Source organism: Mesoplodon densirostris, chromosome 3 (assembly GCF_025265405.1).
Source record: "Mesoplodon densirostris isolate mMesDen1 chromosome 3, mMesDen1 primary haplotype, whole genome shotgun sequence".
NCBI lineage: Eukaryota > Metazoa > Chordata > Mammalia > Artiodactyla > Ziphiidae > Mesoplodon > Mesoplodon densirostris.
Genome location: NC_082663.1, coordinates 68,189,834 through 68,213,161, shown reverse-complemented (window position 1 = coordinate 68,213,161; position 23,328 = coordinate 68,189,834). Strand labels below are relative to the sequence as shown.

The 23,328-nt window shown below is 37.5% G+C and overlaps 1 protein-coding gene across 3 annotated transcripts in view; it reads right to left on the bottom strand.

Annotated features, from left to right (window-relative positions):
* VCAN (versican) overlaps positions 1-23,328 on the bottom strand; it is a 122,408-nt gene that overhangs the window by 51,646 nt on the left and 47,434 nt on the right. For 2 of the 3 annotated variants that reach the window (XM_060093121.1, XM_060093122.1), the window contains exon 7: positions 17,929-20,910. The exons of the other annotated variant lie outside the window; for it this stretch is intronic. In XM_060093121.1, coding sequence (XP_059949104.1) covers positions 17,929-20,910 — 2,982 coding nt within the window. The remainder of the gene's footprint in view (positions 1-17,928; positions 20,911-23,328) is intronic. 3 annotated transcript variants of the gene reach the window in all.

Here is a 23,328-nt window from a genome sequence, read left to right as displayed (position 1 = left end):
CCGTGTCTCCTCCTTTGGCCCCAGGAACACTGTCGCAGACTTAACTTTCAGCCTAGCCCTAATCCATGCCACACATACACTTAGGCTGAACCTGAGAACTTAGAGGGGGAATAATTACGACGGAATCACCCCTGCCCCCCATTGGTAGAGAGATGGCTCCTGTTGTAAGAATCTGCTCCTGGGATGCCCCTGGTGGGATAGCAGTCAAGACACGGCGCTCCCAAGGCAGGGGCCTGGGTTCCATCCCTGGTCAGGGAGCTAGAGCCCATATGCCACAACGAAAGGTGGGGCATGCCGCCACAACAAAGGCTGGGCGCAGACAAATAAATAAATAAATAAATAAGCCGCACCCTTCCACGCATGAAAGGATCAGTATCTAGCATTTACCGATGTCAAAAAAGAAAAATACTCTATTGAAAAGGTAGCAATATTGTTTATATTCTTTATGTCAACATAAATATATAAGAAGTATATGAACTGTCAATAAAAACTTTACGGGGCTTCCCTGGTAGTGCAGTGGTTAAGAATCTGCCTGCCAATGCAGGGGACACAGGTTCAATCCCTGGTCTGGGAAGATCCCACATGCCGCGGAGCAACTAAGCCCGGGCACCACAGCTAGTGATCCTGAGATCTAGAGCCCGTGTGCCACAACTACTGAGCCCACGTGCCTTGAACCCATGCTCCACAACAAGAGAAGCCACTGCAATAAGAAGCCCGTGCACCGCAAGGAAGAGTAGCTCCCGCTCACCACAACTAGAGAAAGCCCGCGCATGGCAACGAAGACGCAACACAGCCAAAAAAAAAAAAAAAAGGTAACTTAAAAAAAAAAAAAAAAACAGAAACTTTACGGAGCTCCTTCTGTTTTTAACTATGGTTTGCTAAAAAACCCCCCAAAGACCACAAGACTTTTATGTAACTGGAAGATATACCATATTTACATTTATCCCTTTCACTCTAAAAAAACAAAAACGAAAACTCTTTTTTTTTTCTGTATCCTATTTTCACTGTATTGTCTCCATAAAACACTATTTGTGTTGGAGTGGGATACTCTTCCCTAAATATATATATATATATATATATATACATATATATCCATCCTATTTAACTTTCACACACTACAAATCATTCCTTATATCTCTACCCCATACATTCAGCCTTTCAACTATGTAAACAAAGGAGTATACGTATTCAAATGAATGAAAAATATTTCTACCATAAAGAGAAATGAGGTCAATACATAACTCCAGTATATTATAAAAATATAAAATGAATACAGATGATTTCTGCCACAGATGTTACAACTACTCCTAACTGCCAAACTTAAGGAAATGGCTAAATGCCTTACCTTTCTTTTCCCAAAAAGAATAAGTTTGTTCAATATTAGATCACTGAAGTTGTTACTGTAATCTTATATTGCCTCATGGTGTATATATTTTAAAAGAAAACATCTTCAGATGATAAACACCTTTTAATATGGCTTGTGTTGAAGGCTACCTTTCACTAAGAAAAAAGAATGTGAGAGACTATATATGCATGTGCATATATAGGTATATGAGAATACATCTTTAAATGCTTTCTGTACAAATGAATCTCTTGAAATATCACATTGACAATCTTATCTAATCACCAAATCGAGTAGTCTCTCATTGTTAATACTATTTGAACATAGTAGAATTAAGCCACACTCAGTTAAACTATTCTGTTCAACTCTGTAGGATTTAACAGGAACTTCAAAAATACGCTTATCTTAAATTGCTTATAGTGTCATTTTACCTACAACACTTTTCATTAGCTTTCACTAGGTGTAAATGAGAATTCACTATTAAGAATTATCACACATACAGTTGCTAAATTCCCACAGCATCTTATATTTAAATACAGAAAGAATTTCAATAAGAAGCATGGGTCTGTGTCAAAAACATAAAAAATCCCCACCACATTTTGTACCTTTTTGCAAATAGTGGAGATTAAACTAACCATTCAGCCAAGCTTCTCCAGCCAAACACAAGGATGGATAAGGAAATAACTGCTTGGTATTCTTTATTTATAAACTCCTAGGCTAGCAATAGGGTAAAAATACTCAATGTTATTATAGATTTGTATGGATTTCTAAATAAATTCCTTACTTTTTTAGAAAACAAAACTGATATAAACATATCCCACGATCTTCTTAGTGAATAATTATAGATAGAGGTTTCATTAAGTATCATGTTGGGTAGCTCTAAAAATAAGTGGGGTGGAATAAAGCAGAAAGAGAAAAGACACAGAGGCATGTCAGTGTGTCAAATGTCAGCATGTCAAAGGAACTGACACCCTGATGCTCACTTACATGTTTTACAAAGGAATGAATAATTTAAAATAAAATGTTTTTCTAGCAAAGAAAACAAAGAAGTCATTGTAAATCAACAATTTATATAGTAATTTCATTGACTATCAACTCTTATTGTCTACTTAATTCAATTAATTAATGTCCCTGACATTCACTTTATATTCTCTAGTTTTAGTTCAATGAACAAAGGATAATATTCTTTTAGTCCATTTTCCACGTGGGTAAGGAACTCTGACATTTCTTACTGCTCATAAATCTATGAGGACTTCTTAGTATTTTAGACCATTGTATTAGAAAATTTCACCAAAAGACTCAAATGTTAGATGGAATATATTTTCTAACCTAAATAAATATCACAATATTTCAATCACAGCCATACAAACACAGCAGAGAGTGGTCTTTGCATATACTTCACAACACAGCTCGGCATCATACTGGTTTTTGCATGCAAAATTAAACATACCACCACAAACATGCATGGCACCTAAACATGTTATCTCCCCAGGACCAACTGATTGCACAAAATTTACTGAGTACCTATCATCTATGAGACTATATGGCAGACACATGTTTACCAATTTTACAGAGACCTAAGACCTCCAAGGGTATCTTCTAAATCTCTCTCTTTTCTCTCTGAAACAAATGTTCTTGCCAATAGGTTAGAGAAATGACCTTACTATAACTCTTTTCTCCCTATTTTTTTTTTTAAAAAAAGGACACTTTTTCAGTGTACAGATTGCGAATGTACCAATCATTAAATTTAAATTAGGATTCCTTTTTCCACTTGCCTTACAAGCATCTGATCTGACTTGCCTCAGAATGGTAGAAAACACAGAAATACTTTAAGCTGTTTCATCTTATGCTTCTCATGGTACCTTAAAGCTGGCACTGACCAAAGAACTATCAGCACATCGTAATAAACAGTGATTTTAAAAGTGCTCACTGGATATGTACTGTAAAAATATTTCACTAAATGAGAATTCTTAAATAAAACGAAGATATGAAATGTGAGTTGGAATTAGTTTCTTTTTTCTGAAGGAAGATTCCCGAGGAATCTTCTCACAATTAAGTTACTAGTATTTATTATTAAAATAAGTTGTGTTCCAAATGGTATCTTCCGTTTTCTTAGTATTGGTTTGAGGGTGACGAAAATATTCATTGCCCAGGGCTTTGAAGATATTTTTTTCTGCCAACAGATTCTCTACAGATAAATCTACATTTCATTCTCAGCGTGGCTAGTTTGTTTCCATATTTTTAAAATTTCATGAAACCTACCTAGTATAGATAGGTGAATTCTTTCCTACCACTGCCACCTACATCTCACCCATATTCCTATTTGCTCCTCTTTGTTTATTTAGTTTCTGAAATTACTTCTTCATCTCCCTTTCTTGTCACCACCATCACCCACCACGCATGCTATGAGAGAGTTGCAAGAGCTATAATTATTATAAACCAGAAAAGTTTCTTTGTAGGGTGTGGCAGGGGGACACCTGTGCTATCGTGAAAGCAGGTATTTCATTACAAAGTTGTGATCTGCTCTACTTTGTACCAACAGTGCAACCTCAGGGAGTAATTAATATTCCCAGCTCTTAGATGAACAAGTCCTTATAAAAGACGGCTCTATTTTAGAATTTTATTCTAAGGGTGATATAACTTTTATTTGGATTGCAAGAGTCAAACCACAAAACTCCACAAGGTGTATGTATAATCTTTTCTATGTTTACATGAATGTATGTTAACAGCTTGACTTGAATATACTAGTACCACGGTTAATAGATTTTTTTTAATGGCATTTCACACAAAGCCTTACTGCTAGCTGACCTCAAATTATTCACCAAGTATTTTTAAGTGCTTCATGGCAGAGTTTTGTAGACATAGCACAAGTCTTCCAGTCTTACTGTTAGCAGACACAAAACATAGTTGCTAAGATGCAGAGGCAGCTGGCTAAAGTTCATGTTCTCTATAGGGAATTTTACAATTTAAGAGCTTTTAATTAAATGTAATTATATACAAATCTACTCAGCAAAGAGATATTAGGATCACATTTCTTTATTAAAATAGATTTCATCTTAATGTGCATCAAAAAAGATTTTGGTTCTTTATTTAAAAAATACAATAGACAGCCATACTGAAGTACTTAAGAAACACTTATAGAACTAAAATAGAGAAAACTGGAAGTTCTCTAAGATGTTTAAGCTTTCTGACATATACCTATGAATCTAAGAACCAGACATAAACAAATGCTTCAATTTCATTCACCTTTTGATATGTTCTTAATTAAAATAAAATGCTAACTGGCACCTTATAAAGCAAAGAAAACCACCTAATGTGCATTTCAACTAGATTGTCTCAGACATCCTAAATTCCCCATCATTTTCAAAATTTGAGGCACTAAAAATGGTGCCAACTCAGGATGTTGAAAAAAGAACTGACATTAGTGATCAAGATACAAACATCCTCCCCAAATCTTGTCAGTTGTTTTTGCTTACTTAATTACATTAATAATTGAAAATCACATGATATTTATATCAATACCCAATTCCTCCAGAGGTGAGAGATTACACTAGAGGCTGGGAGATCAAGATTGGATTCTGTCGGGCTTCCCTGGTGGCGCAGTGGTTGGGAGTCCGCCTGCCGATGCGGGGGCGCGGGTTCGTGCCCCCGTCTGGGAGGATCCCGCATGCCGCGGAGCAGCTGGGCCCGTGGGCCATGGCCGCTGGGCCTGCGCGTCCGGAGCCTGTGCTCCGCAGCGGGAGGGGCCACGGCAGTGAGAGGCCCGTGTACCACAAAAAAAAAAAAAAAAAAAAAGAAAGAAAGATTGGATTCTGTGACCTGCATCTCCCTATTAGCTCTGCTAGCTGAGGTTCATTTGGTGCACCACCCAAGCATGCTGTCTTACACTGACAGCTCCCTCTTGCTGAGAGAGGAGCTCCATATTTTTCAATTCATGAATTTTACACCCAGAAAGGGTAATAAACAATATAAGTGTTTCTGATGGCCTCACTTTTGAGGCAGACATGATATGGGGATGATAAGTGGGAATCAACTCTTTTCCCAAATTCAGATAATTCTCTAATAATGCTGTTCTTTCAAGTGGAAAGAATGTGTTTAGATACAGTCATCTGGTCTAAGTGCCCTTAAGGAGTTATCACTGAGTGTGGGCTTTTCTTGCTTATAGAAGAGGCCCAAGGGACTTCCTAACTTCCAGTTTTTAAAGAGTAAGGGTTTTCCTGGAGAGCTTAATCAAGTAATTTTGGGCCCTTCAAGCATTTTTGAACAGTAAGATAAAGAGCTATATGAAAGAAAATCCAGGTTATTTTGGTTTCTAAGTGTTTCTTTGAAAGCAGAACAAATAAACAAAAACCAACAATACCACAGTACTTTTCTTATCTTTTTCATGTTAGTTCTCTAAGACTGTCAAAGCTTTTCATAGATAAATAGATGCCAGAGAGATAGATAATAGACAAATAATTACCAGACGTCCTAACACCAGAAAAGTACTTTGGTCAAAATCAAGGATTTAAAATTTAAGTAAAAAAGCTTTGACTAAAGTAAAACAAAGCCTCTCATAAATACATACATATATACATATATATGTGTGTGTATATATATGTATATATATATGTATATATATATATGTATATATATATATATATATATATATACATATATATATATATATATATATACTTCCTTTTAAGCCCTCAAATTATAGGTACTAAACTAAACTTACCAAACACCATTTTATTTTAATTACACCACCCCTTCTTCAAAAGTCATCTCTGCCACCTGACCTCTTCAATAGGGTGCTCAAACAGCTCCATCACTGTACCCACATTTATCCTCTGCCTTTTTTCTCTGTTCTCATTCTCTGCATCTCTAAGTTGCATGCAGAGAATCCATGCCCCCATCTCAAGATCCTCCTCGTTCCCAACTCACACTTCTGTTCAACAAGAACATTCCTGTCCCCAACTTGGAATCTTCATAAACCCTCCTTTGAACTTCATCCCTGCATTTATGAATGATCCAGCAGAAGCCCCTAGATATCTATTCACTAAAACTCATCAGCCCAAATTGGCTGTATCTTTAATTTGTATGCCATAAGACTTATGTCATATTATTCTTATTTATAACTTCCCTAGTTGTTATTATATACTTGTTTCACCTTCCTTACTAACTTCTATATTCCATAATTAAAGTGAAGGGATCCTTTAAACATGTAATGCTCTCCTTACACTAGCCACTTAGCCTTTCTTTTGGGAATTTAGTTGGATGAATGTCTACACATTTATTTATCATCAAGAATGGAAAAATTGCGGCTTCCCTAGTGGTGCAGTGGTTAAGAATCCGCCTGCCAATGCAGGGGACACAGGTTCGAGCCCTGGTCCGGGAAGATCCCACATGCTGTGGAGCAACTAAGCCTGTGCGCCACAACTACTGAGCCTGCGCTCTAGAGCCCATGAGCCACAACTACTGAAGCCCTCGCGTCACAACTACTGAAGCCCGTGTGCCACAACTGCTGAAGCCTGCATGCCTAGAGCCCGTACTCTGCAATGAGAAGCCTGCGCACCACAAGAAAGAGTGGCCCCCACTCCTCGCAACTAGAGAAAGCCCATGTGCAGCAACGAAGACCCAACACAGCCAAAAAAAAAAAATTAATTATAAAAAAAGAATGGAAAAGTTTACATTTACTAGTTTGATACTTCCTTTGAAAGACTTGCCTTTTTTTTTTGGACTGAAAAAGTGTTGTTTTTTGGCTGCAATAATAGCTCAAATTCTGAGATACAACTAAAACAGCATACAGATAACTCAAATACTAAAGACTTCTATGGTTATAAAAATCAGATAATGTAAATATGCAGGCACAGTCTCAATATTCTTTTTATCATTCTTTTTCTTTCCAAATCTAGAAGCTGTATAGGCTTATCACACTGTTTTTCTCAAATGTAAATATATAATGAACAAATTCACTTTGGCAGTATAGCCAAAAGGGTCCTTAAGCTATAAGCATATTTATTTCCTTTTAATTTCCATGTTGATAGAGAGAAGGTAATATGGGTACAGCAAAGTGAGGTATGCAGTTCTGGGTAATTCCAGATGTATTTTCCACTCTTCACTATCACTTTTGATTCAATTACAATTATTCTGAGACTTTAAAAAACATATATTTCAATGATAGTTAATTCTACTTTCTTCCTTACTTACAGATGCCAAGGTTCATTTAACATTTGTGAGAAAAGCTACACTTCCCAAAACATGATCAAAGACCACAGTTTCACTCAGGGGAGACTAAATTAAGCATATATTTCTTCCTTAAAAATGGTAAAATACAATTTAAACTTGCAGAGGCTTAAAGCAGCCCCTTCCCCAGGAATGTCTATATTTCAGCCTCTGTCTGAGGTCAGAAAGCCTTTACTTTACCAGTAGAATTCAACATTCTCTAGGCATCAAAATCACATGCATTTAACAATACAGATACCTAATATTAAAAATAAATAAATAAAGCAAATTTAAGAAAAGAAACAAAAAGAAAAGTACAAAGGCCTAAGCCTTATCACTAGAAATTGAGATTCAAATTATCTGGTGGAGGATAGGGTAGTGGATATTTTTATCTGGAGGCTCCCTGGTGATTCTGATATAGAGCCAAGGTTGAGAAGCAGTGTGAGCAAAATTTATGCCCTGGGAGATTTCTTGGTGCTCCTCAAACCCCTCTACAGAATGGCATCATTGTTGGCCAGCTGGCTGATGCCTGGTTGGTGCTACTCTGGGTCTTCCTGAGTAAAATGGATGGCTGCTCAGTGAGGGGATAAATGCCCAGAGGTTCCTGTGAGGTCAATTCTGAGACTTTGCCTGCTAAAAGGTGCCGCTTATATTAACTTACTTCATATCACCTCTATTTTTCCTTGTATTAAAGCAACCAACTAGCCTTTATTGCATACTCTTGTTGCTTACTAATTATTTCAAGTTGCCTTCCCAACTAAGCTATGGATGACATTATTTTCTTTCCTCCAGCCACAGAGCAGCTTGATTGAATGACTTTATTTCAACAAGCCTTTAAAATATTTCCTGGAGGTGAGTGTGAAGAGATGGGCAGAGAATGTTTTATCTGCAGAGAGTAAAATGGTTCCCCTATAGAGCAGAGCAGAGCAAGATAAGATCACAACATAATAAAAAATGATAATTTTAGTATATTCCATTGTACTCTACAAAAGCATACATTAGTATATTTTCTTTTCCCTTTCTCAACTTAGAAAAACCACTATGCGCAGCATACAGCCAAAGAAACTAACTCACCCTGTGAGACGCCAGGAATACTGTGGTATTAAAATGAAAACATAAAGTCACTAGAAGCCAGTCAAGGTAGTGTGTGCTGATTATATACTGGGTGCAAGCAAGTCCGGGTATAGTACTGTGACACAATACGTCAGATTTTCATAGACACGGACGCTGAAATACAATTAAACTTTTCCTCTCACTCCACAGATCCTTTCTTTCCAGTTTCAGATCTCCTACTTAGACTTCAAATTATTCATGGAAAAATGCTTTATATATTATCACAATAATTCTAGCAAGTATTTAGAAGGTTCACCATAATTTATTTTCCTCCCCCAAATCAAACCACTCTTGTTAAGAATAATTACAGCCTTCATGCCAATAGATCAATGTTTCCCTCCTGATCCATACTCAAGGTCTAAACACTGGCATATCTCTCTAAGGAGCACACTTTCTAATGCAATAAAATAGGTTCTCAATTGTCCACATGATGCCCTAGGTTGAAAGAATATTCTATCTTTTCTATTGCCTCAATTGTGTTATTAAAAAAAAAATCAAAGTACTTCCATACAAATGAAAAAATATATACAACAGTTTTCACTAAAACACATCCCCACGCCCTCAACCAGGGCCCCATTCTTGGAATCCTATCAATAAAGCCACTTATTCACCAGCTTTTCGATTTGTACGTGACAAACTGGCCTCAATGAGGTGCAATGTTAGAAATTTTGTAAACTGACAAAAACAGGTAATGCCTTTTTCAAAATAAATTGTTCACTTTACCTCATTAAAATGGAACCTCACAAAGCATTTCTTTTTCCATTTCTTTTATCCCTATTGCTCCTCTCACCACACGTCTCTCCCCTTGGCTACGCCCCTCCCCTTCCCCCCCCCCAAAGATCTGAACACTGTCTGGGCCCGTGAATACATTTTTTATTCATTGCACAAATGAATGATCTAAGAGCTATTAAGAAAGAAGAATGTAATCCCTGTGTAGAGAACTGGGGGGTTTCCTTGACAACAACAAAAAGACAGCAGGGAATGCCCATGTTTTCTATGAATATGCAAGAAGAGGCCTGGCCCAGCACCTGGAAAAATTTGTAAAGAATTCGTAAAAAGATCTTTTCTTTGAAACAAAATTAAATTGGTAGTTATCAAAAATCACAAGCCCAATTTTCACACATGAAAAAGAGCAGAAAGCTAGTGAATTCTACAAGTAGATATTATAGAATCAATACTATAACTATATTTAAATTTTAAATAAGGGCTGCAGCTGCTTCTGATTTGCACCCAAAATGGCATCATCCTAGACAAACACAATCCATAGAAGATTAAAGTTTTAACAAGCTCTTGTAGTTAAGCGATACTATAGTATAATTATATTTGGCTCCCTGGTATAAATCATCTTGAATTTTAAGATAATTCCATTTTTAACCTATTTAATACAAAACAGTCCAAATCTTCCTACATTTAGAAGTTCAGAATGAAATAAGTGCTGAAGCTGAGAGGGAATTAATTTGTACTAAGTCATTGCCACGTGCCAGGCACTGTGCTTGGTGCTTTCTAGTCACTTAAGGAGTGTTAAATGTGTGATGTGTCTGCCACCATGACTGGCAAACCCTGGAAGAGATCCTTTCTCCTTTAAGCAATATGGTGAGTTTGTAGTATTAGCATGTATTTTTAATGATATAACAACTGAGGTCTATGGAGATCAAGCAATTTACTCAAGACCAAACAGATCAGAAATAACAATGTTGACCATGAACCCAGGTCTGTTTCCAAAGGTTCTTTCCACTACATCAACTGCGTCTTCCATGTATCCCATGGAGCAAACCAACTACTTATCCATGGTCGTTCAGAATATCACAGACAGAGTGTGCTTCAAAAATCCAGTTCTAGTGTAGTACTTAGTGTATGGCAATTATTTGACTATTTGTTGAATACGTGTATATTATATATATGTTTGGATACATATATGTGTTTATATATATATATAATCATCTTTTTATTTCATAATCCCTGTGGTTTGGAAAAAAGAGTATGGGTCAGCATTTAGGAAATATTATTCTTTTTATACAATAATCACCACTACATCCATTTTACTGGCAAAAAATTCTGACAGAAAATTTGAGAAATTCCTGGGTCCGCATTGCCGAGAATCAAAGGAGAGACTGACTCTAGATTCCCCAACTTACAGCACCTGCTTCTGTAATATTAGTGATTCAAATTTCACTTGAATTAAGATATCATAAACCTATAGATCACCGTTTAGAACATGCAGCCCACTCTTTAAAGAGTAGTTTTCTGTCATTTAATTTTACAAGTGTGTAACTCTGAACCGTGATACTTCATAGGGATGTATTTTGAAAAGCTCAACGTATTTAACTTACAGAAGACACTATCTTTATCAAAAAGTATCAATCATTAAAAAACAGAAAAATGTGAGAACAATCCCTCCTGAGGAAGCTGCCTGAATATCTCTGGTATCCATGAATCTGTATAGGTTTCTAGGTGAATCCTAAGAAGGCATTCATCTTCTGAAGGAGGGATGCCCACTCTGTCATCCCAGCCCTATCTGGAAAAATGCCTGATCGTACTTGGGGCTCCTTAGCCCCACTGGTGAGCCTCTGTTGGGAAGCAATTGGCTAATAACTAGTTTCTGGTAATTTATTTTTGATCTACCCCTCCAACAAGGACTAACTTATATATCTTCCTCCTCATGAACTATTCTCTGAATCCCCTGCCTTCATTGATTCCTTCTTTGCTGACCTCATCTGCCATTCACAATTAGTACCTCATACCAAGTGTGTAATTATGTGTTTCTGTACTGTAATTATATTTGATTGTGTTAATATTGGCTCCCCAAAATGCACTTAAAATCCTTGGGAGCAGGGCCTATGGTTTATGTTTAGTTTGTGCCCCTTTTAATTCTGTTAAAGAACAAGGCATGTTGTAGCTTTACCTGAAGAGAACCCTTGATTGACTGCACTATGCTGGAAGACAGTGTATGCCTTTCTCTAGAGGTCACTGCCAATAAGAACTAAGTGGTATCTGCCTTTGGTTAACGCCCTACCTCAGTAGTAGTTTTGATAATAGCAACTTGTAATTGCAAATGCCATTTTCAGAAAGAATAGGCATTGGTTCATGTTAGGAAGAAGACAACAAGTTCCTTCTAGCTATCTATGGAACATCTCTTTTATTAGTAAAATTCAACCTGTGAGAAATACAATTTCAATTTCTTAAATTTTTCCTTGAGATTAGTGGGTTAATAAAATATTTATAGAGCATTTAAAAATTTGAGAGTCGGGCTTCCCTGGTGGTTCAGTGGTTAAGAATCCACCTGCCAATGTAGGGGACACGGGTTCGAGCCCTGGTCTGGGAAGATCCCACATGCTGCGGAGCAACTAAGCCCGTGCGCCACAACTACTGAGCCTGCGCTCTAGAGCTTGAGAGCCACAACTACTGAGCCCATGAGCCACAACTACTGAAGCCTGCGCACCTAGAGCCCATGCTCCACAACAAGAGAAGCCACTGCAATGAGAAGCCTGTGCACCGCAACAAAGAGTAGCCCCTGCTCGCGGCAACTAGAGAAAGCTCGGGTGCAGCAACAAAGACCAAACACAGCCCAAAATAAATTAAATAAAATAAATTTTTAAAAAAGCTTTAAAAAATTGAGACTCTATGTATGTTTGCATGTGTGTCTCTATGGGAGACACACATGTGTGTATGTGTTATACATACAAAATATTTCACTTAGGAGGACTTTGTAAAAAGGTAACTTTTGGTCTGTAGTGCAGCGTTAAGCTCATTAATAATTTAGAAACATTAAGGTCAATTCTGTTTTTCCTACTATAGAAGCGAAAGGAAGATAGACCGTCTCTTCTTTTTTCACTATTTGACTAATAGAAGAACTCAATCCTTTTCTAGACAGCCAAGAAGAAATGGGGGAAGCCATCCTAATTCCCTGCAGAAAAAAATGTGCTTCTCTGGAAGGGAGCCACAGCTGGAGCCCAGCAAAGGGAACCACTCAAATGTGCAGGCACCCACCCCACCCACTTTCAGGGAAGTGCTCCAAAATTCTGCAGGAGAGAAACAGCCCAGAATCAGAGCTACTGATTTCAGCATGCTGTTCTCTTGCAATAGCAGGTATCTGAATAGCATACACAGTGTCCCATATTAGCAGCAAACTAAATATAAGCCATCTGCTTTTAAACCAATAGAATGCCAACGAGAAGCCAGTCTTTCCAGAGTCTATGTTCTTTCAGAAATTGATGGACAGGGTGGCACCTGAGCCAATAGAGAGTCATTATTCCTGTGAGTTCATCAGGGGAGAGAATTGCCTCACTACAAAAATGCACCAAGGAGCGCCAAGACATAGACCAGTGCCAAAGCGTCAGACCCAGTGTGCCTCCCCTTGCCCATCTGCGATACTTTCCCTACTTGCCTCACAAATTATCTCTGAGGTTTAAACATGATAAAATATGTAAAAAGTGGTCTGAAAGTATCAAGCTCTAAGTTTGTGCTTGATGACTTTGCTCTGCACATACTCTGACATGTAATTATCTATGATTTTGATTACACATAGGTATCAATAAGATTGAAGCTAGATTTGCTTAATTTGTTTTATATGGGATCATACAGAGTTATTCAAAGGTAAAAGTTAATAAATGTGTATCATTATAGTGATAGATAGATAGATAGATAATTAGGCCAATTTAGAAAATGTTTTTACTTAAAAAATCAATTCATTCAGGAATTAAATGTTGCTGCTTATTTTGAATTACCTACATGTTATCATTCTCTTTCTAGCTGTGTTACATGTTACTTTAGCTGAGGTACATGTTACTTTAGAAACTGTCACTGGGGGTGAGGGAGAGGTCCCAAGAAAGTGGGCCTCCTGATACCCCCCTCAAACACTAACCAGAACAGCCACTCTTTTTATCTACTCAAAATATAGAGGCTCTGAATAACATTTTATTTGAAGAAAGGAATCTGATCCTATAATTAAAACTCTGAAGATAATTTTCCTACGTAATAAATTCTATAAAAATGAAAAATGTTATTTAAAAAAATTATCTGAGGCTATCTTGGGCTAATATTATCTTTTAAAAAATGATGACCGTACAATCAATGATATAAATATTGGCATTTACCCAGATATCCCCTGTTCTCAGAACTAATGTCCCTTATTCTTTACCCTCTCCTCAACAGCATCATATTCAGAAAATAAATCTTTATCTCTATATACATTTCTCGAATGTACAAACAAAAATGCAGATGGGATTAATCATATGGGAATTATTTCTGAATGATGTCAGCAATAAAGTACCATAATTCTCAATAAGGAAACAAGCAAAATGAACTCTAATTTAGAGGCCAAAATTATTCTTCTCAAAATCTCATTAATCTTTAATGCCATTTCATTAATAATTTTATCAATATTTAATATATATATATCATTTTAGTTTAATATTGGCTTAGTACCTGTCTTACACTTAGATTTGGATAGATATAAATTATAAAACTAGCAAAAAGGAACACCTGGCAAGAAAATAATAACAAGCAGGCCTGACAAATAGTATGTAGTATACACTTGTTTAAAACTTGTTTAAAAAAACTAATAAGCCACCTATTTTAAGGTTATAACCATGAACATTTGCGTAATAATGTTAAATTTAATATCTGTACACTTAAAAGTACAGTATATCAGTTTTTAAAAACATTCAGAATCCTGTTACACTAACTTGTGACATTTCAGATGATTTCAAGGAACATTCTTTAAAAAAAAGGAAAAAAAGTCCAGAATTGATAAAACTCTTCCTATGCCTTTAAACTCTATAGACTTCATACATGTTCACAAAGAAAACCTTTCAATAATTTTTCAAATGCAGGTGTGCAAATTACTCCTGAAATAGACAGGAGTCATATTTTCAGTATCCCCTGAACCACTGTTAAACCCACCCTATAGCATTTTTCAGCTCATAAAAGTTTTATGAGCTGAAAAGTTCCTTCAGATTTTGTTTAACTGCTAACTACAGTTGCCCTCTAGCAATAGCACCCTAAGTTGCTATTAAGATCCACTGGAACAAATATAACATAAACATGTCCTGCATAGCATGTTTTGTTTCATAATAGTAAAACTTTTTTCTAGAAAATCAAGATTTATATGACTTGCTGAGTGCAGCAAAAAAATTATGAATGCCTTGGTTTACTGTAGCATGCGTGGTATTTTTGCTTACTTGAATATACAGTATGTGTAGAGTTCAATTTTATGTTTATGAAAATATCTATATAAATTTGTACATGTACCAAGGATTTTCCAGTTTGGAAAAATGTGCCTTAATACATAAAAAGGTTGGTTTTCCAGGCACATACGTATTTTTCCTTATTAATGTACACCTGCCCTAAAACTCATTAATTTAACATCTGCTTTAGGGTTTGCCCTTGTCAAAATGAAAAATCCTTGAAAAATTAAATTTCACATAGGAAACAAATGAGTATAAGTAAAGCAGTTGGATCTGAGTCAAGCTCATTGTCTTATCAAGACAATACAGTGTTTTTATTCTTAAGGAGAATGGCATGTATAAAGCACCCGAAAAAGCCAGATAGATGAGGGGGCTGGGGTGGTGGGAAAGAGAGAGATGGAGGGAGGGAACTAGATAGAGACATGTCCTATCCTCACCCCTAGACCCCGCACCACTCACTGGAACCCCATGCCGAAGGAGATAACCAAGTATTCCCTTTCCACAGAGTTTTCTGACCCATTGTTATAAATGCTGAACGAAAATTAGTTTGAAGGGAAATCATGGTCACATGTTTTAAAAGTGGAAGAAAGAGGAGGAAACACCTAGTTGTGTTTCCCAGACCCAGCTGAATTAAGCTGACAATTCAGATGAAAATACATGCTTTGTATAAATGGTTTCTGAGTTAGGTTACTCAGATCCTCCATTCCATTTCAAGTAAGCATTTATAAACTTAGATTTTGTTTTTCCCTGATGACTGCCAATTCTTCCACGGAGATTGACTTTCACTTTTTCCATTCTGTAATTTGATCACCCTCACCTGAATGCACAGTTTCCCATTTAGAAGAGTTTTTAAATGCAGAACATTTTTTTTTTACTGTTTTCTATATCATTTGATTCAATGTAGTATCTACCCTAAGAAGAGAGTAATCTAAATTGGGAAAAACTTCTGTATAGTTAGTCATTCAAGTATTTCTTTTTAATTCTCAAATTAAGCGTTCATAGTAATCCCTATGCTTCTCTTCAATTCTTTCTTCTTCACAGTAATATCTTCTTGTCACTTTTCCAACCCTACTAACCAGAATCCTCATTCCCACTACTTGGCAGCTCTCCTTCTCTCTCCAACTCCAGCTCCAAGAGGTGGAAGAGGAATGTAAGAGAGAAGAAATATGTTATGATTTCCAAGAAACAGCATTATTAGCAGGAAAATAATGCTCCAATCCTGGCCTCGTTCAATGGTATTGGGAAGTGGAGATTAACGTCAATATTCTGGGAGTGTATTCTCTTCTCTACTGTTCACTGCCCCACATGAATTTTTACACTGAGAAAGTTCTGGGTGATAGAAGCCAAGTTACCATCTAACAGCACTGGGAGCCAGATGACTTGACATTAGAGCCACCTGTGTTCCCAACAGGTGCACCCCTGAGCGGGCTAATGAGGGTAGCATCCCTCTTAAGAAAAATGACACCTTGAGGGGTATAGCCCAACATTAAGGGAGAAAACCTGCTCAAGATCATTCTTCTAGCCTGACTTCTCAGAGCCAGGTCAAGGGAAAATGAGTATTTATTCCTTTAATCCACATATTAAAACTAAAACACAGCAACTTAACTAAAATCAATGATCTTAACTTCTAAATTAAAAAAAGACAAACAAACCTGAATAGATCTATTGAATTGCATACACTATGTATTCGCAATTCAGCTTACCGAATTTAGAAGATACAGTTGACTGACCTTTAGGAAGGAATAAGTTATGTTTGATGATAAAAATTGCAAGTATTGGGCCTCCCTGGTGGCGCAAGTGGTTGAGAGTCCGCCTGCCGATGCAGGGGATACGGGTTCGTGCCCCGGTCTGGGAGGATCCCATATGCCGCGGAGCGGCTGGGCCCGTGAGCCATGGCCGCTGAGCCTGCGCGTCTGGAGCCTGCGCGTCCGGAGCCTGTGCTCCGCAACGGGGGAGGCCACAACAGTGAGAGGCCCGCATACCGCAAAAAAAAAAAAAAAAAAAAAAAAAAAATTGCAAGTATTAATCAATGTAAAGAAACAGCTTTTAAGAACTTTGCCAGAGAGATATATAAAATATTTGAACAGAATAGAAGGCACTGTGAATATTCCTAGAGATAAAATAACTAAATTATAAAATAAATAAAATTACAGCCTGGTTTTTAGGGAACAGAGGTAATGCTGACATATCCACTTTATGAAATTATATTTGACACAATAGATGACAGCATTTCCTAGAACTGAGCTAGATTGTATTTGTTCTAAATATGTAAAGCCTCATTAAAATACACAAGGACAGGGGCTTCCCTGGTGGCGCAGTGGTTGAGAGTCTGCCTGCCGATGCAAGGGACACGGGTTCGTGCCCTGGTCCGGGAAGATCCCACATGCCGCGGAGCGGCTGGGCCCGTGAGCCATGGCCGCTGAGCCTGCGCGTCTGGAGCCTGTGCTCCGCAACGGGAGAGGCCACAACAGTGAGAGGTCCGTGTACCACAAAAACAAACAAACAAAAAAACCCCAAGGAAAACAGCTTGAAAATATGTTGAACTTTCTTTAAAATAACATTTAAACTACAGACCCACATTACCCACCCCAAAAGTTGTATAATAAACCTGCAAAAGAAAACCCAAAACAAACCTTTAGATGTCTTTTTATCAGCCCTAGGCATATGCAATACGGTTTTAGCTGTCCACAGTGTAAGTACTGAAGGTTAATAGTTAAAGACCAATGGAATGTTAACACAGTCTAGTACTACACTTGAGTAGTAACACATGGAAAGACACTGAAATTAAAACATTTTGTTCTGCATGTTCTGAAGTGATGTAACAGTGATGATTTGGTTATATTAGATGACAAAGCAGGGCTTCTTATGACTTTTAAAATAAAATAATATCTAACATTCTTCCAAATTGTTTAACATATTCTTCCAATTCTTGTACAAATACATGAAGCTAAAACAATTTTTTCACACTCCAGTTATCTTCTACTGGCAGCATTTGGCATGTTGATATTTTTTTTCCAAAAGTAATTTTCAAGATAAAATGCTGGTTGCCTTGACTGGTATGTCTAGAAAGCAAAGACTTACCTGTCTTGTTTTCTCTGACCTCTATAATATAAACATTTATGTCAGGGTGGAATTTTGTCCCTGCTGAGGGTTCTGGAGTGGAAAGTGCCTGTGGTCTGAAGGCTTCTTTGCCTTCCACAGTGTGTGGTCTTGTTGGCTGTGTGGCGGAAGGAGTACTTGAAGTTGTGAAATATTCTCTATCAATATCTGTTTCTGTTTCCTTGGCTACAATATCCTCAAGGGTAGTGGGAGGAACACGAGATGTTGATTCTCCAATGATTACCATGTCACTGGTTGTTTCTTCATCAGGTTCTCTGTCAATGAGAGGCGGCTTCTCAGTGGATGCTGAAGATGTGTGAAGTCTGTCTACTGAACTGAAAGCAGTAGTGATATCACTTGGAACCGTGGCTTTAATTGTTGAAACTTCTGGGAGTTCTGTGGCCTTGGGCTTTTCGAATAATCCTGAGCCTAAATCTGTATAATCTAGGGATGTTTTCTCTCTTTTCTCAGTAGTGGTTTCTTCTATAAGCTGGGTAACACTGGTGCTAAAAGGTGATACAAATGCTCTTGGACTGGTACCTTCTGTTTCATATTTTTGTTCAGGCCCTGGGCTTAAAGATACCTTTGGCTCCATGCTTGGTATTAGTGTTACCACTCCATCTGTTTTTGCTTTGGGCTCAGTGACAGCACCAGGTGGATAAGACATACTCTGCTCAATTTTTCCAGTTGGAGTTGTTTCTAAAACTGGGACTCCCTCAGAACCTGTCACCAATCTGTCTTCAAAGACTGTATATGCTGACCCATCGCTCTCTTGTTCATCCAAGGGTGAGGTTGTCTCCTTGGCTGTGTCAGCTGTAGAACTGGGAGGAGGAACTGGTTTCTCTGGAGTCTCTTCTTTCCATGGAAACTCTTCCTGAGTTGTTTCCTGTGTAATTTCTGTTGTTCTTATAGTTTCAGGATAAATAGTAGCTTCAAAGTGAGTCTGATCAATGACATGTATGTCTTGAGAGGGTTCACCTAGAACTTCACCTTCTGATGGAGTGGAAGGTACCAACACTCCCCATTCTGCCTTGGGAATTACAGAAAGAGGAATGGTATGGGAAGTGTCTACATAAGTAGTAGGCTCCTGGGTGCTACTATAATTTAAAAATGCCGATCCTTCCACATCTGAAGTGTGTGTAAATTGGGGGACAGTAGATACAGGCTTAGAGACATCCATATCTTCTCCTTCATCCAAAGCACTTCCCTCTATGGTTGCATGAACAACTCGGCCTTCTGTGCTTGTGATAGGAGAAACTCTTTCTTCAGTCGTAGAACCTCTCAAAGTTGACTTTTCTGTGACACCAATTGACGTAGTTGGCCGAAAGCTGACTGTGAATTTTTTATGGTCTGTTGTGTCTTCCTCAGTAAACTCCTCTAATGGCTTTTGAGTACTATCTGGGATACGAGCGATTTCACCTCTTCCATCTTCAGTAAAATCTGGGATTTCTTTATCCTTTCCACTCACTCCCATAGTGGTGAGTAAGGCAGGCGGCAATCTTGGAGAGCTTGCATGTTCTGTGGACCCTAAAGGCTTTGATGCTGTATTATCTTCATCCAATGACCATTTTGATACAGTAACCACCTCCACATTTAAAGTGCTTTGGGTCAAATGCACTGTTGTAATACCCTCATCATACTTTGTGGTATCTTGATAGCCATCTGTTTCTAATCCATTTGGAGTTGTCGTAAAGTCTTTCTCCACATCTGTTGCCTCTGCCGGTGCCACACTTAGCTTTGTTGTTGTCAGGGCTGGGGAATCAAAAGATTTGGTCATTCCCACTGAATACTCTGTATGATTAATTTGCTCTGAAGAAGCTGTAGGGAGCTTCATTCCAGAGAAGCCTTCTTCCTCTGTTTTTCCTATAAATGAATCTTCGGTGATCTTTTCCTGTATTTCATCATCTGTATAAGTAACTGTTCTCATCTCTGGTCTTAGTGTTTCTGTTCTTTCTCTTCCTGTTTGTGGAGAGGGATAAATAACTGTGGATGTTCCTTCAACTAGTCTTTTATCACCAGAATAAGGAAACAATTCTACTTCAGTATGATGCTGTGATGGGAAAGGTGTGGTGGACATATACTGGTCAAGAAAATCTTCAGTTATCCTACCATTAGTTTGTTTCTCTTCCCAGTGGTCCATGGATGACCCATCACTGTCGGGCATAGTTACAGGTGAAAAAATCGTCGATGCTGAGACTGATTCCACCTCCTCTAGTTGAGTGCGGGTGGTGTCTTCTGAAGTCTTTGATACTGTAATGACCTCAGGTATTTGGCTAAAGACCGAGGTACTCTGACCAGATCTAACTGTAGATGTTCTGTCTTCACCATCATCTTCTCCCAAGGTGAACCCATAGTGGCTTGTGGTCACTGATTCAGAGACTGTGCTTACTGCTTTCTTTTTAGTTTTGGATTCCGGGGTCATTGTTGTAGATACAAATGGCGTTTCAGGTACAGTGAATTCCTTGGAAGGAATGTGCTTTGAGATTTCCATTGATGTTACCAAGGGACCCACTTCTATTTGTTCAATTTGTGTAACTGATTCTCGTATTTGTATATCTTCCTTGACACCATCCCATGAATCAGTAGCATGATGGAAGATGACAGTTGTACTTTGGGGCACTTCCTCCTTAATTTCAGATATGTCTGGCTTTCCAAGAGGTCCTGAAGCAGAAGGTGAGTAATAGTCCATATCCCAAGGCTTCTTAGTACTCCTATCAGGCGCGGGTGATTCCATGGCTATTCTGTGTGTGATAGTTAGAGGTTGAACTGTGGCTTTCTGTTCAAAATTGGCTATATTTCCCACAGGAGGGAACTTTGTTGTAATGACAGGTAATTCGGTGATTAAAGGGACGATTGGTGTAGTTCTGTCGGGTCCCATTTGTAGTTCTTCCGATAAAGTGGGTGAGGCAGTTTCTGCAAGCATATTCAGTTCGATGGTTGTAGCCTCTGATATATTCTGTTTAGCTAGAAAATAATTTCAAAGAGTTGATTAGACAAGTCACTAATAAAAAGTTGTATGTCCAGTGTGTTTGTTAAGTGCTGTTGTGTACTTTGGGGCGACCCCAAAGTGTTTTCTGATGGAGAGGAGTCTAAAAACTATACTTAAATTAATCCGAAGACAGACAATTGAACATTTAATCATCACAAATGATTACTTGTTTTATATTGAAAGGGTTAACACTGTTTTTACCCATAGGTATGAATGACTGTTCTTGGCTAAGAGAAGTGAATACTATGTAGTTTTAAGATAAGGAGAAGTTAAACATAAATAAATAAATAAATGCAGAGTTTGGAAAGAGTAGGTACGTTATTTATCAGAAACTATAGCACCAACTTGAAGTCTAGTAGGAGAACTTAGTGCTACTATTCTGGAGGCTTCTGTCTCTAGCTACATAATGTCTCTGGGGAGAGGGAGTGCCTCAGACTGCAAAACAACAAAAAAGCCACATCAAATGAACACGAGTTACATATCAATGATTACATTGTCCATAACGTGGAGGCTTTCATAAAAACAGGATATTAACACCACTATTCACTTGATCCCTGGTGTTGGACATTTGTCTTCATATTCCTTTCAAGTCTGCAGAGTAGCCTTGTTTATAATAAATAATAAAATGCCTCTGGCCGAGGCTGCTTGGCATTTGTTGTAGTTCTACATCTTGTTCTATGTTCTACCCATTATGTTTGTAACTCTTAAGGGTCTTGGTTCCAGCCTTACTTTTAGCAGGAAATGCAAACATAGAACAGGAAGTAAAGTACCCACATGATATATTTTAGCTCTGTAATTACAAATCACTGGAAACAACCCTGAGCATCAGAAAGAATGGGCTCAGGCAATAAAAAGTAACATGTCATCATAAAATGCTACATTATAATGCCTCCAGATTTACAGAGAATGGCCTGGCCTGTTTAAAGAAATTTAAGTTGTGTATAAAAGTGAGAGTGTTGTAGATAAGATTCCATCTCAACATAAAGAAAATGCAGCAGCTTAGCACATAAAGATTTTGTTATTCTTTTTTTTAAAATTCAGATTTTCAAAAATCAAAAACTGATTGCCACTAGACTCAGAAGGAACTGATCTGAGGAAGTCTGTAGTCATTGTTTTGCTACATCCTGTATGATTTAAAACTAGTTGTATGGGTAATGTCTGTTCCCCTGATAAAAGTTGTAATATCTGTAGTATCTGCAATATCTTGTGGCTTACTCTTAATAATCCCCAAACCAGAGTCCTTGGAAAACAAAACTGGATACTTTTGAGCTCCAGCTACTCCATCAAAACTTAATGATATTAGGGCACTGAAACTGCTCTGTATGATACTAGAATGGCAAATACATGTCATTATATATTTGTCCGAACTCAGAACGTACAACACAAAAAGTGAACCCTAGTGTAAACTATGGACTTCGAGTGATTATGTTGTGTCCATGTGGGTTCCTCAGTTGTAACAAACGTACCACTCTGATGGGGGATGTTGATAATGGGGGTGGCTGTGCATGAATGCGGGCAGGGAACATACGGGAAATCTCTGCATCTTCCACTCAATTTTACTGTGAACCTAAAACTACTTTAATAAAGAAAGTCTATTTTAAAAATTTAATGATAAAATGATATGATTTTGTTTTAAATCAGACTTGAGCTGTAACAGATTCCTCATTTTTTGTCTGGTATGAGCTGTGGTCATTTCCCAGACCATTTTAAAGCCCAGATTCATCAATTTTATAACAAAAACTTGGTGGCCATTTCATTATGATGTAGTTAAAAATTCTTCAGTCTGCCACTTTTTATCCCTTTGTATTAAAACAAAACTAAACAACAGAACAAAAAAGAATCTCACTCTTCAAAAACATGTTAAATAACTTTTTTCCCCCTTTTTTTAAAGAAAGCTTTTTCTGCATTCATTTCCTGGAAGAAGCTTTTGTTATTTTGATTAACATGAACAACTTAAGGAACCTAAGTGAGGTCGACTATTTTTCTTTTCATTCAATTCTCTATCCTCTGAAATTCCATAACTGTTACCTCATTTAACTGCCAAATATCATGTTTGTTTTATAACTGCATTCTTTGGGGAAACAGTAAAATGTACATACAGAGAAAGTTCCCATGGAAACATAATATAAACACTTAGCACACTGCACATTAGAGAAAATTTAATCATATTATTATTAACAACAACAAAAAAGCTAATTTTGCTTTTTCCCTCTGAGTAGTTCCATAGCTGATGAAATTCACTTAAAAGGAGGTGATAACTGCAGTAGGGCCAAAAGAGGGCCTGTGAATCAGGTCTTCCTATGCTCCAACCCAAGTTCTACATTAGCAACTTTCCACAGTGCTATGAAATTACTTTTATAGCATTTTAAAAGTGAAGGACTCAGATTTCAAAA